The sequence below is a fragment of the Benincasa hispida genome, chromosome 7 (genome assembly GCF_009727055.1).
Source record: "Benincasa hispida cultivar B227 chromosome 7, ASM972705v1, whole genome shotgun sequence".
Classification (NCBI taxonomy): Eukaryota; Viridiplantae; Streptophyta; class Magnoliopsida; order Cucurbitales; family Cucurbitaceae; genus Benincasa; species Benincasa hispida.
In genome coordinates, this window is record NC_052355.1 from 3612701 (window position 1) to 3628477 (window position 15777).

The following is a 15777-nucleotide window of genomic DNA, read 5'->3' on the forward strand; positions in this document are numbered from 1 at the left end:
AACTTACCCCCCTACTATTTTTTTGTAGAAGTTACAGTGCAACTAAAAGAGCACAACAAAACAATTTTTTTTAATCTCATCAACCCGTCTTTAGTGCACATAAGGACGACCTTGGCATGGTCTATCTATTGTATCCCTATTCGTACTTCCTGATCATCATGCGGAAACCTGTAAAGCTGCAACGCCGTTCGTGCATCCTGATCGTCATGGGAGGGACCCCGCAAAGGCTTACAACTCTTCCATTCAATCACCCTAGGGAGGATCTCGGAAAGGTCTACCTTGTAGCTCCGCTCGTGTATCCTAATCATCATGGAAAGGGGCCCTGCAAAGCATACAACTCTCCCATTCGATAACCCTAGGGAGGATCCTCGAAAGGTTTGCCTTGTTATGTTACTTCTTGACCAAAATTTGAAGATAAGGGAACTATGCCATTGAGTATTCGAAGATGAGGCGGATATGCCATCAAACCTTGAAGATGAGAAGAATGTGCCATCAAGATTTTGAACGGAGTCAGGTTGGCTAGAGTTGATCTCGCGTACAAGGCGGAGCCAGACGGACCGGAGTTGTCCTCGCATATGAGGTGGAACCGGATGGACTAGAGTCATCCTCATATATGAGATAGAGCTAGACAAATCAAACTTGATCTCACAAATAAGGTGGAACCACACCCACATTTTTGGAGAGTAAGTGAAGCTACACAAATTTTGGAGAAGAGGTGAAGTTGTACCAATATTTTGGAGAGGAAACGAAACCGCACCACGAGTTTGAAGATGAAGCGAAGTCGTACCGTCAAGTTGGACATGAAACGAAGCCACGCCACAATTTGGAGATGAAGCGAAGTCGCGTCATTAGTTTGGAGATGAAACGAAGCTACACCACGACTTTGAAGATGAAGTGAAGTTACGTCATTAGTTTAGAGATGAAGCGAAGCTGCGTCATGATTTTGTAGACCGAGTCATTGAAGATGGAGTCAAGCCATGTATACCGACCTTGAACTTGAAGATGGAGCGGAGTCATGAACACTGACCTTTAACTTAAAGATAGAAGTGGGGCCATGCATGCCAATCTTGAACTTAAAGATGGAAAGGCATCAACAAAGCCTTTGAACTTAAAGATGGAGAAGCATCGATGAAGCCTTTCAACTTAAATATGGAGAAGCATCAACGAGACCTTCGCACTTGAGTTTGACAAAGCATCGACAAATTCTTTGCATTTGAGTTCGACGAGATCTTCGCACTTGAGAAAACGAAACCGCACCACGACTTTGAAGATGGAGCGAAGTCGTGTCATCAGTTTGGAGATGAAACGAAGCCACACCACGACTTGGAGATGAAGCGAAGCCGCGTCATTAGTTTGGAGATGAAACGAAGCCACGCCACGACTTGTAGATGAAACGAAGCTGCTCATTAGTTTGGAGATGAAACAAAGCCATGCCATGACTTTGAAGATGAAATGAAGCTGCGTCATTAGTTTGGAGATGAAGCGAAGTCGTATCGTTAGTTTGAAGATGAAACGAAGCCGCGCCACGACTTTGAAGATGAAGTGAAGCTGCGTCATTAGTTTGGAGATGAAGCAAAGCTGCATCATGATTTTGTAGACTAAGTCATTGAAGATGGAGCCCAGCCATGTACACCGACCTTGAACTTGAAGATGGAGCGGAGTCATGCACACCGACCTTTAACTTGAAGATAGAGGAGCGTATAAGTTTACTTTTAAAGAGGAAGCGAAACGCATTCCACGTGTGTGCCTTTTATTTACTGTGTTGGCTCTTTACGAGGGATGAACATCTTCAACCCATTGTGTTGCCCCCAATAGGGATGAACATCTTCAATCTGAAGTGTCATTCTTTGACGGGGATGATCAACATCAATCTTGTAGTATTATACTTTGATGGTTGTGGTACCTCTTCTGATGGGCTAAACTTAAATTTTTTTTAAGTTTCCTTTGTACCTTTAAAGAAAGGGATCGAATCATGATGTAGTTCCAGTTTTTTTTTAACTGGACTGAACTTAAAGTTTCTTTCAAGCTGCCTACATACCCTTCTTAATGATAAGGATCAAGTCATAATGTAGTTCGAAGAGAACTTTTTTTTCTTTTTATACGCGACTGAACTTAAATTTCTTTAAATTGCCTACGTACCCTTTATAATGAAAGGGATCAAGTCGTAACGTAGTTCATACAGATTTTTTTTTTCTTTTTATGCACGACTGAATTTAACGCTCTTTAAGCTGCCTACGTACCCTGTATAATGACAAGGATCAAGTTGAAACGTAGTTCGTACAAAGGGTTTTTTTTTTCTTTTTTTTTATGCGTAAAACTTTTTGAGAAACTTGCCATTGATTGGGCCAATCCTTAGCCCGTCCTTATCGATTATCTTGTACGCGCCGTTCGTGTAGACCTCCTTGACGATGTAGGGTCCATTCCATTTAGGTGTGAACTTATTCCCTGTATGTCTCGTTGTGATAATGGGTCTCCTTACGACGAGCACTAGATCACCTACTTGAAAGGACCGAGGCTTTACATGTTTATCGAAAGCTTTAGACATTTGTGCCTGGTAACATTCCAGCGCTTCTGAGCTTCTAACCGTTTTTCATCCAATGCTTCCAACTCTTGGAGTCGCAGTTTGGCGTTGTCTTCCATAGTCAGCCCTTCTTGCACTGCCATTCTCAGCGATGGAATTTCTCTTTCCAAAGGAAGGACAGCTTCTACCCCATAAACGAGAGAGTATGGGGTGACTCCTGTAGGGGTACGGTGAGTGGTGCGATAAGCCCACAACGCTTCACCGATATTCTCCTGCCAATCTCTCTTCGACTTGGAGACAATTTTCTTCAGCAGGTTACACAATGTCTTATTAAATGCCTCAGCCAACCCATTTGTGGCGGTGTTATATATGGATGACTTGTACTGCTTGAATTTAAATTTTTCACACAACCTGTCCATCAAACTATTGGAGAATTGTCTTCCGTTATCTGTTACGATCCGATGGGGAATACCATACCGAAAATTGATACGAGTGCAGATAAATTTAAATCTTGGAAGTTTGAAGTAGAAGTCTTGGAAGAGTATTTGTGTCTTCAAAGGTCTCCTGCCTTATAGGAGTGCAGCTTCAGGAGTCTTGGAAGCTTGAAGTAGAAGTCTTGGAAGAGTATTTGTTTCTTCAAAGGTCTTCTGCCTTATAGGAGTGCAGCTTCAGGAGTCTTGGGAGTCCTATGCTTGTTAGTGAATTCTCTTTGTGTCTTCTGAGTGTAGAAAATGCTGCCTTTACAAATGAAGAGAACTTCTCTATTTATAGAGTTCTCAGGTGGGCTTGGTTGGTCTATGGGCCTGACCCTTGGACCCAATTAGTTGGTTTTGGGCCTGATCTGGAATTTGGGTCCAATTCAACTTTTTTGTAGTTTGGACTTTAAGCCCAAATAGTAATATCAAATTGGACTAATTTAATCTCATCTGATTCATCCGCATGACGTCATCGAAACTTGTCTTCAATTCAATTTGGGACACGTGTCAACTACTAATTGCACCCAAAGTCAATGATTTAGAAATTCGTCGTTAATTTAGCAAACGACGTCGTGACTTGTGATTGGTCCAAAATTTCTCATTCAACAAAAGTATATATTTTTCAAAGGTTTTTTTTAAAATCCTTTCATAAAGGATGATACGTTTTTCATAGGATTTTAATATCCTTTGTTAAATGTATATCTTTTTCAAAGGTTTTCCTAACACCTTCAATAAATATATTTTTCTTCGAAGGTTTCTTTTAATCTTCAATAAAAGAATATATATTTCGCCAAAGTTTTTTTAAATACCTTCGATAAATATACATCTTTTTCGAATGTTTTCTATAACTCGAAATAGGTTAATTTCCTTGTAGCGATATACTCTCATGAAATCTTGACAGATTTAGTAAACGATAAATTCTTCAATGTTTAGTATATACCAAAAATACTTTAAAATAACAACTCACACCTCAAACATACGATTTATATTGAAAACATTGAAAATATCTACTTACACTTTAAATGTTTAACACATAAGAAATCTCATAGTAGATCTTCAAGTAATAATTTCTCATACAATCTCTGTATTATCAACTTAGATATAGTTTTCTAAAACCATGTGTAATTGTGGATTTCTTGAAGTATCATAATATATTCTAAGGCAAACTTCGGAGGGAACCAGCTACGTACTAGACGGTTCGAATTGCCTTTCGCCCCTATATTTAATTTAGGCGAACTATTTGTACAGATAAATAATAATAACAAAACCGTTAAAGGTAACCACTCACATGGATCATATTTCGAATTATTTGTTATCCTAACTTGGGTCCAATCTGCACTTTCCAATTTAACTATACAATAATCAATCTATAACTATAATAATAATCCATAATATTCAATTAACTTAACTTCTCATTCTTGAGTTTTACTCTTTTGTGAACATCCAATTTTGTATTCTTTTTGCATCTGATTATTACCATCCACTTATCAAACACCCAAAAAAATGAAAAATACTACCATGCCCTCGTGATTATTACCTAAAACAAACCATGCCCACGTGGTCTCTTACCCCACACAACATCTCCTCAACTTCTTAGGCTTTTCACCATCTCTTCATTTAAGATATTTTGTAAATAGGTGTTGTTGGGTTGGGTTTGGTTGAAAGGATTTTTAGACCCAGTCTAATTATTTTCAACCCAGATAATTCTTATTAAAAAATGAACCCAATCCAACTATGAAATATTTCGGTTAGGTTGGTTCGAGTTAATCGGATCATTTATTTAAAATTTTGTTCTAAAAAGAATCAAAACATAAATATGTAAAAATCTAATTTAATTATTTTCATATATTGAATTAAGATGAACTACTCAACTTCAATTTATATAGTGAAAATATTCTTTCTAAAGTGTAAATAAACTATTTTAAGAGTTGTTGAAGAATAAATTATTAAAAAAATATTTGAATTAAATAAAATTAAAATCAATATATGTATAAATAACTGTGTTATGAGTAACAAAAAAAATATTTTAAAATTAATAATAAATTCGGGTTGGTTTGAGTTATTTCAGGTGAACTCAACCTAAATTAAATGAGTTGATAACCCAATTCAAACCGCACAGATTGGGTTGGGTTAATCGATTTTTCGGAGTATAGAGTGTTTTGAACATCCCTAATTTTGTATATTAAATATGAAAAATATATATTCATTTGATGAGATAAGAATTCTAATTATATGCAATTTGATTTAGTTTGGATTTGACTTTTATTTAAAAAAAATAAAAATAAAAAAACTAATGGGTGATGGATGGATCTAAATTAATTTGGTAAGTTTCAGATTTGCATTATTATCTCGTGAAAAATCCACGTCACCCACGTGCTCTCTCTCACTCTCGACAAGTTAAAATATTCTATCTTGGTTTAAATGATTGATCCAACCTCGATATTTACATCTCTAAAAAAATATCTGTATTATTATTATAAAATATTTGGAGCTCTATTGCAAGAAGAATTCTCATTCCTCAGCAAGATTTGTTGTAGCAAATTACATGGAAGAAGCAAGTGAAAGCAAGAAGATTTTAATAAGTGGCGTAAGCCAAGGCTTAGGAAGAGCCTTGGCATTGGAATTGGCTAGGCGTGGCCACACTATCATAGGCTGTTCTCGCAATCAAACCAAGTTGGATTTACTTCAACCAATTCTCTCCACCATCTCTCCACATAACCACTTACTCCTTAATGTTGATGTGGTATGTAACTATTCAACCCTTCCTTTCGTTTTGCACATTCTCGTTTGATAACGATTTCGTTTTTTTGTTTTTAAATTAAGTTTCTATCTTTTGTCGTTCGGTAACTTGTTTGTAGCTTTAAAATTTGAGTAAGTTTAAATGTTTCAGTTTCAATATCATCGAATGAGTTTTGAGAAAATGAAACAAGCATATATTTCAAAAGAAATGGGCTGGAAAAATACATTTTTTATCCGTAGATTTGGGATCTAATTTCTTTATAGTCCATAAGTTTCAAAATGTTACATTTTTAGTTCTTAAGTTTTGAATTTTTTTATTTCAACTTCGTCTATAAATTTCAAAATGTTACCCTTTTTTTTATCATTTAATTTTGAATTTTATTTCAATTTTGTTATTAGATTTCATGATTATCGACAATTTTAACTCCAAATTTTTTTGCTAAATGCACATTTCCAATTTTGGTGCAATTGTCTATTAAATGTAAAGTGCAATTTTTAAATTAATTTTAATAGGTGATTGAAAAGAAAAGTGCAACCGACATTAAAGGGGTTTAATGTCGGTTTTAAACCGACATAAAAGACAACCGACATTAAAGGACTTTAATAACGAAATTCTTCTAGTGCTTAACGAATTATAATTCTTTTAGTTCTTTCATATATTAATAGAAATTAACACTAGAGATAGAAAATGAGAATTTAGTGAAAAATCAATGCTAAAAATCTTGAAATTTAGGAACAAAAAATTGAAAAACAATTCAAACGTCTAAGGTGAAATTGTAAAATTTAAAACCTTAAAAACTAAATTAAAATCAAACACAAAACTTAAGGACATAAAATATAAAGTGTTGAAATTGAAGGATTAATTAAGGGTTGTTTTTAAATATAGAAAAATGAACCAATTTATAAAATATAACACAATTTTAGAACTATCAATGATAGATGTCGATAGACACTGATAGACTTCTATCAGTGTCTATCAATGTCACCGATAGTCTATCAGTGTCTATCAACGTCTATCATTGACAGTTTTAAAATTTTACTATATATTGTAAATATTTTCAACAATTTTACCATTTAAAATAATTTCTTATTAATGTGGTTGACAATTTTTATTTTTTAGAGGTCGGATGATAAAGTTAAAGAGATGCTACATACAATCGTGGAGAAAATTGGAGTTCCCGATATTATTGGTATATTCTTGATATAATTCTTCTTTTAAGTTTTTTTTTTCCTTTTTATATTTCACTTTAATTGAAAGTAATAAAAATAATTAATTTTTTTTCTTATTTTTTTTGGATAATATAGTAAACAATGCTGCAATGATCAATGTGAATGCAAAGATTTGGGAGATTAGTAGAGAAGAGTTTGATGATGTGATTGACACAAATATAAAAGGAACAGCTAATGTATTGCGTCATTTCATTCCTCTTTTGCTTCCAAAAAACAAAGGCATTATTGTCAACATAAGTTCTATATTTGGAAGGATAGGAGCTGGCCTGGTATGTATTATTTCAATAATTTTTTACTTTTACTTCTTACTAAGTAATGTTTCATAAAATATTTTTTAATTTCCATCGAAATCTCAAAATTTTGGTACCAAGAATTTTGTTTTTCTCCTCATTCGGACAAAATTTCAAGATTTTTCGAAATTCGATAAATTCTCAAGAAATTTTGAGATTTTCAAAATGTTTTTGAGAATAATTTGAGAATTTTTTTTATGTTTTTAAGAATTAATTATGTTAGCGTAATTCAAGTTATTATTTTTTTTTCAATTTTATGGACTTAATTATATATAAGTATAAATAATTTCACATGCTAATTTCATTTTTGAAATATGCAACATTTTCTAATGTTTCAAGTTTTCTCAATTTTCCCTTTTCTTAAAAAATAAAAAACTTTAATTTCAAAGAAATTGAATTAAAAAAAATATTTGCAAAAAAGACGTATATTTATTTTTAAACTCATTCAATTTTTTCCAGTAAATTTTCACATCATTTGATCAATTACTTTTGTTTCTTTTACCACCTAAAACCTTCATTTTCTCATCACGTCACCTCAAAATATTGCTAAACTTTATATAATTTGGTAATTGTTTTTTTATTTCTTTTTAAATTTATACTCTTACATCAATATTTACACTCGAACACCATCTTGCTTTATGGAAATGATTATTAAAAATGGTCAATTATAATCGAGTTAAACCACAGTAAAAAATTTATTAACTAATTATAACAATTCCATCAATTTTTATAAAGTTTCTCAAAACGTCCATCAACATTTCGATAGTACTATGAATTTGGAAATTCGATATTTTTATCGACATCCATATTTTAAAGGTTGTTTATGAGGAACAAAAGTGGTTTTTGTATTATTACTGGTTATTTCTTTATATGTAGGTTTCACCCTATTGTAGTTCAAAGTGGGGAATTGAAGGTTTAAGCAAATCAATAGCAAATGAATTGCCAAATGGAATGACAATTGTTGCATTGGATCCTGGGATTATACATACAGAAATGCTTTTGTCCAGGTTGGGCAATATTGCTTCTCAATACCAATCTCCCGAACAATGGTATGACCATAACACAATGCATTTGTTAAATTATAAATTTGATTTTTATAGTTGACAATTAAAATTGAGTTCTCAATGTTTTTTCAATAAGAATTTAGGTTACTTTTATCTCAAGAGAAACATAATAAATTGATAGTAATCGGAAAAATTCATCGTATTTGATTAAATTTAGCGTTGTTTACTTGTGTTTTATACTCATACTGACATATGGGATTCACTTCCAGAAAACACAAACTTATTGATAAGCAGAGGATGCTCAATCTAATTACGTCTAGAAATTACTCCTTATGGTTTGTTATTATTACCGCTACAACATGAGAATTATGAATTTGTCACATTTATAGTTATATTTACAGTAGTCACTTTTACTGTTACCAAACAGTAATAGTAAAGCTAACAGTAAATGTGAAAAATTCATATTTTTAATTAAATGTGTTTAAAAAAAAAACAATCTAATTACATTAGCAAATGTGGCTCATTATGATTGATCTATCCATGGATATCCATATTCATTACACTAGTTTTCACTACGGATTGGTTAACTACAGTCTTAGTCCTTATGTATTTGTCAAACCTTTGAAAATAGATCCTACGATAATAATTATTTTTGAAATTTTATGAAACTATATGGACTAAATACCGACTTTTAAAACCGTAGAGACTAAACACCAACGTTTTACAAATTATAGGGACATAATTAACAATTTAACCTAAAAATGTTTTTGGTATGCTTTATAAATTAGGTATGATATAATTAGAAGTGTAACTTAAGGACTCATTCATTTGTAATAATACAAAAACCACTTCTGTTCCTAAACCCTAAACGCTAAACGCTAAACATAAAATAGGGACTCATTCATTTATAATTAATTGGTTAAATGTTATTAATCAGGGCTTTGAAGGCAGCTACGATGATTCTGAATCTTACAAATGTGGAAAACGGTGCATCTCTCACTGTGGAGGACCCAGGAACTCTTCCAATGTAGTCATTTCAAATAACCCTTTATGGAGAAAGCCATGCAATCAACGTCACTAGTTTGCTTCAACTAATATGGGAGCAAAACCATTGTATCTTTTTTCTTTTTCTTTTTCTTGCGGGAAAATATCAATTTACAACAGTAAGCTTTGAGGGTTATATAAATTTAAATCATTAATTAATAATTGTATCAATTTCAATCGCCAACATTCGTAAATGTCTCAATTTACACCTTCTGCGTTCTATTTTAATAAACATCGTGTGAGAATTATAATTTTATCAATGAAACCTCCTAAACTTTCATTAGGGAATCAATTTCATGTTTATGTACTTAATTGTATTGTTTGGGTACTTGCATTGTTGCACTCTGTTCGCTATATTTTTTCCTACAGGCAAGATGTTGACCATTTTATGTTCTACATCTTGTACTTGGTTTTGTCAAGCATGATGTTCCATATTTTGCCGATTATGTTAGGAAATATTTTCCCTTTTTATTAAATATGTGATAACATGTAGAAATACAAGTAATTGTTACTTCTTATTTAGAATAATTAGGGAAATTCAGTGGAAAGTGTATTAACTTAAGAAGAAAACCATGCAAAAAGATCATCCATGCGTTTAACACTTGCAAAACTACTTATCCTAAAATGTTACAATTCTAACCTCTATAAACCTAGGATTTGGAATACAATAGAATCAAAACTTGTCAAAGAAAAATGATACTAAAATAGGTGAACACATAAGAAGACTTGACCAATATGACCTTACACTGAAAGCAGGACCGTGCATTAAAAAGTATGCAACAAGAACATGACAAATGCATGGTCGGTGATATGTCTAGTTAAAGTGTAAGTTGGGAGCTGATTTGAAAGAGATGCGACAAAGCCAATAAATTGATGATGCGAGGAAGCAGCGGAGCAATGTATGGAAATAAATGTAAAGTGTGTTAGACAATCATTAGAGATAATTCTGAAGAAATATCAGTGAAATTATAAATAGCTCAAGTCTTGCAACTTTGAACTTCTTGGAGAAAGCTTCTTCTTCTTTCCAATTCTTGTGTTGAGTCATCCTAATTCGTACATGTTATGACATGAGGAGTAGGGCATCCTCTACAAATGGGTTTGTACAAGATCAGACTATAAAATCAATCATTCCTACTTTATAACGTTGTTTACTATTTAAGTCTGACTATTTCAAAGCGATGACCTAGGTAACTTGACCTTAATCCTGAGCTAACTATGAACTCTTGTTTATTCGGGATTATCCTTAGATTTGCATAGGTGAGGGTTGGCTCAATAGCGCCGGCTCAATAAACCTCCATTTGAGGAGTAAGTCCAGGTAGATAGTTGGGGACATAGGGTGCAAGATGGAATTCACTCGTACCTGTTTTCTGGGATAGTAGAAAGGTTGTTCCCTTAAGTGCTGACTTCGGGTCTTGAACAAGGGGCCCTACCCTCTCATTGGCTCGAGAGGACTCGATTTGTTGATCGAATCAAAAATCTGATTATATATGATATGATTAAACTGGTCGATTATATATGATATAGTTGACATGATGTATGAGATACATTAATTGGAGGAAAAGGATATAAATATGATTTATATCTAGTAGAGGAGAAAAGGACTATGGTTTAAATGTTGCATATGATGTGATATTAAAACTATGTGTTATAAATATGATAAGTTTGTTGTTATATTTATTTATAATTAAAAATATATGAGATAATTGTTGGTGATTTTCTCCATAACCGTATTGTGGGAGGTTGCATTTAGTTTTTATTTTGCAAGAAGATCAGATTATCGCTTCACAAAGTTGTACACTGCCAATCGTATAGTTAACGTGAGCCTACACGATAGCTTAAGTTTTCCTAAATGATCGTGTACACGTGCAGTCGACCTAAACGATCGTGTAGCTTTTACTAACCGATCGCGTGCGAGAGCGATATTACCTAAACGATCATCTAAACAATTAGGATCGATTACCTAAACAATCATGCAACTCTTTCTAAACAATCAAACACCCGTCTATACGATAGACACAAAATCTCTCCCACTTGCTTGGTCGTAGAATACGATCGTGTTTCCTCCTACCCTTTACCAAATCCAATAGAGCCCACACCTCCTGGATTCTCACTCTAAGAATACCAAGGTCACTATGCGGTGGTGTCCTCCTTGCTGCTTGTTCGTGTAGAAGACAGTTCGGTGGTAAGCGACAACCAGATTTGGTAGACAATTGACTTGGCGATCACAACGATAATGAGAGGTGTTATTCCTAGTGAGATCAAGAGAAAGACAGAAGAAAGGTTCTTCAAAGGTGAGTCTTTCGGTTCTTTGTATTTAAGTTTTAAAATCATGTCGTAATTTATTTTGTGATGCATAACTTGTATGTATGTTTGTGAATGCGGTATTTCTGCCACAATGAATTTGGAACGATCTTGCTTCTGCTCATAGGTACTTTTGTATAAAAGTTCCTTCAATTGGTATCAGAGTCAGGTTATGTAATTTAAGTCATACAACTACTATATCATAACACTTATAATATAGATATTATGCATGACCAATGCATAACCTAAGGTAGGTTCTATCTAGGCTGGGGTATTTAAGCTAAAAGAAACGGAACACCCCTACCTGGAATGTACTTGGAAAGGTGAATTAGATTGATTTGATGCATGCATGCAAATTTGAGGACAATCCGTTAAAAAGTTTAATGAGACGACTTGAACTTGTTTAATTTCAAAGACAAGTGTTGTTTTTTTAAGCAAATTAACCTGACTAAGATAAAATCAGTAGTCGGATAGTCTAAGTTAATGAACCCATAGGTAGAACATTAAGTTCGAGGTACTTGGGGTATATGATACTTCATTTAAACCTCTTCGTGTTTCTCCCTTTATGTTCACACCGTGAGATCTATCCTCGGCCTTATGGCACCCTTGAAGTGTCCTCCAAAAGGATGGCATTTGGGTAGGTCAATATCAAGGTCAATGGAGAGAATGTTCATAGTAAGTGGCAGCGAACGTGCGACAGCATATCTCTCGGTCTCTCTCGTTAGGTTGGATAACATTTCTGTGCATCGCCTCGAGGCACCCTAGGAGTGTCCCCCTATAGGATGGCAATTTTGTACGATTCTTTATCTAATCTCCTATATAGGATAGAGTTGCTTTAGTCTCTTGTCCTAATCTACTTTTTCCCTTACGGTGGGCGCATTAGGGCAAGACTCTAGGGTCGAAAATGAGGGGCTACACTTACACTAAGTTGTTAAGGGTAACAGTTCTGGACCGAAAAAATGGTGACTGTTAGGATCAGTTACAAGAGTTGTTTCTGCCTAAGGATTGAGAGCGTCTCATCCCAGTGAAGAGGCATTGTTGAATGAAATTTTAATTGCAGCGGACGGAACGTAATGCGTAATGTAATGGAATGTAATGCCGCCGCAAAGATGGAGAAATGGGATTGATGATGGTGAAGTGGATGATGAGTACGCGGTGATGAATCACGCTTCTCGATAATAAATGCGATACTATGTTCTAAATTAATGCATGTGATGCTACTGATATGCGTTCGTAGTATGCGTTCATGTAGTATGCGCGTGTCACAAGTTTTCTTGCACTGGAACCAAGCATAATTCCAACACGAGATTCTCAGAGTGATCTGAGGTCGAACACGGGGATTGCATTGATTAATGCGATACTAATGTGATATATGCGACCGAAAGCAAAATAATAATGAATTGTATTGGAAAAGTAAAATGTGGTAACAAGTAAAATGCGATGATAAAATAAAATGTGGTGATAAATAAGCAAATAAACAATAAAATAAATAAACAAATAAATGGCTGACTGTGAAGATGTGCAAGTATCTGATGGAATGTGGTGGTAGGTCTTGTGAAATGTGTCAGAAAGAGAATGGGTTGGGGGGAAGGACATCGCAAGTTCGTCAATCCTGTTGAGGATGCAACTAAGGTTCTGCTTTCCCTTGGCTTACACCTCTCGGTGATCGGCTGCGTTCCCATATGTCTATGGTGAATCAGGGATGAACGTTGCAAATGTAAGGTTGTTTCCATCTTTGGAAATACATCTTGCTTTATTTAAAGCATTCTTCCAACCTTCTTTCGAGAGGTGGATTAACATCTTCACTTCTGCTCTCACAGGTGAAGATGTCGCTAAGCATGCGTTAACTAAACTTAGCTAATTTCTTCAACATGGACTAACTTACTCGTTTAATCCTTCCCCCTTACCCTAGAGGATTAGTTACACATAGTGAAAGAAATGGACGATGAATGTATGGTGAAGAACAGAGAGATGACGATGAATATAATAATGATATTAAAAGATAACGATAAAGCGTTTGTTACAGATGGATGGATGAAAGATTAGAAATGAACACAGTTGATGAAAAGAAAGTGAGAACAAATAAGGAAAGCATGTCAATGTCTTGACACAGATCCCGATCGGAGACGATTTTCTTGTCGGCATGTAGGAGGAGTGTGGTGGAAAACTTCCTTCTCAGGCTTGTTTCCCAGGTAGAATTGATCTTTGCACAGAGCTTCCCTTCGAGCTTGTGGATGAATTTGTAGCTCCCAAGACTTCCCTTTCGGTCTTATCTCGTCTTTCTCCCAAATTTTTTCTAAGTGTCTCTTTAGACCAGCCTCCTCTTTTTGGAATTAATATAGCTATTTATAGACCTTGGCACCTCCTTCATCAGTGGTCCCGCTCTGAAAAGCTGCTTTTTCTACCATGGCTAAGTGGAAATGTCCGCTCTGCTCCACATTCAATTTGTCAGATCGTACAACAAAAAAGTTATACAATTTTAGAAATCCCCGTGAATGCGTCACTCTTTTCATCTACTACGATCAATCGCTGCATTCGGTGCAAATGCATTAGTCTTTTTATCGATCGTCACATGCGGTGCAAATGCGTTGCTCGATTGCGTCCATGATCGACCGTCGCATTTGGTGCGAATGCATTGCTCTTTTTGTCCTCGACTGATCGTCGAATGCAGTGACCTGTTTCCTGCAAAACAAAGACTTGAACATTCCTTTTTTCCATCGCAATGGGGTTAGCAAGTGTGTTTCCGACACTTTACAACTTTTGCATTTTTAAGTGATAACGAGCAGAAATGCACGTTATTACAGTGCTAAGTTATTAAACAATGAAGGTTTGTGTTGATAAAATATGTTAGATTGCATCCAAAAAGCATTGAGTTCATCACATTGCGGTCGCATGTGTTCATCGCATAGAAACGACTAATTTTTGTATTTTTATGCAGAATATGCATTGACGCAAGGTGAAAAGCGCGATCGCAAGAAATCAACGATCGAGCGCAGCATTACCGCAAGGCTTTGGGGTGATTTGTGTTCGCAAACATCTGCTCAAGAAGGATTGCCACATATAGTCAGCGCAACTTGATGGGCGCATCTGGGTGAAAGGCATAATTAATCATGATGGGACAGAAAGATGATGACGGTCAAATCCGGAAGTTGACAAGCCACTAACGATATCAAGTACATTAAGCTTTTTGGTGACAAATATTTGACGCATTAGTCACTGAATTAAAGCCATCCCATCTGTGCAATCATAAGAGAGAAGCCGCCCTTCACCCCGAAGCTCTAAATACCGAAGGCATCCTTCGGAAAAGGGGTTCATGAGTTCAAAGTTCAGCCATTTCAGAAGTTCAGATACTTAGATAATTTTCTCCATAGTTAGAATAGCCATGTCCATAGTTTCCTTTTTATTTTAAGGTGGAGCAAGAGAACAGTCGAGACGCCGGAAGATCGCTCAAGGTAACTTGAGAGAGACCCCGGAGGCATAGAAAGCAGGGAGTAGGCCAACTCTCGCGAGAGCAAGACTATCTTTTGAACAAGAGTAGAAAAGACAGTGTAAAAGCCTAGGAAGCAAGAGATTGCTACCAGGCTCTTTATTCTCTTCTTGCATTGTTATTTTGTATTTTAACTTTATATTTATACAATGAAAGTTCTTTATCTACATCTATTCACTCTTTTAGCACGCATGAGTAGCTAAACTAATCGAATGGGTTGAGAAGAACTAAGCTAACATGACCTAGGATTTTCATCGCATGCGATCATCTTATTTTATGTTGTGCCCAACACCCCTTTAGAGCTACTCGAGAGAGAGTCTAAAGAAAAAACCTAAGACTTGAGAAGCTAGGTTAGAATCTAGACTCGAGAGAGCAAGATTAGATCTGCATAAACAAGAGATAGGGACTTAGAGATAAGCTATGTTTTCCAACCTACATCGCATACACCATAGAGATAGGTATGATATTATATGGTCGCTTTATTTGTGTGTGTGTCATTTTGTCATCGCATAAATAAGAATAGAGGCTTATGTGTAGGTCCTATAGACTCATCGCATATATCGCATGCGTTCTAGCATTAGAAGCCGTAGCATTCGCATCGAGAGATGGTTTACAATTGTATGTGTGTTGCATGATCGCATAGCATGAACGCATCCTAGGAAGTGTTAGCCGAAACCCGTCTCAA

The 15777-nt window shown here is 35.1% G+C and overlaps 2 protein-coding genes across 2 annotated transcripts; one reads left to right on the forward strand and one right to left on the reverse strand.

Moving 5' to 3' along the window:
- Positions 1 to 2517: 2517 nt before the first annotated feature.
- Positions 2518 to 2940, reverse strand: LOC120081643. Its single transcript, XM_039036689.1, has one exon. The coding sequence runs from the start codon at positions 2938 to 2940 to the stop codon at positions 2518 to 2520; it is 423 nt and encodes a 140-aa protein (XP_038892617.1).
- A 2499-nt stretch (positions 2941 to 5439) lies between these two features.
- Positions 5440 to 9408, forward strand: LOC120081210 (NADPH-dependent pterin aldehyde reductase-like). Its single transcript, XM_039035910.1, has 5 exons — positions 5440 to 5740; positions 6857 to 6926; positions 7042 to 7235; positions 8133 to 8305; positions 9198 to 9408. The coding sequence occupies exons 1-5, from the start codon at positions 5543 to 5545 to the stop codon at positions 9289 to 9291; spliced, it is 729 nt and encodes a 242-aa protein (XP_038891838.1). The 5' UTR covers positions 5440 to 5542; the 3' UTR covers positions 9292 to 9408.
- Positions 9409 to 15777: the final 6369 nt, after the last annotated feature.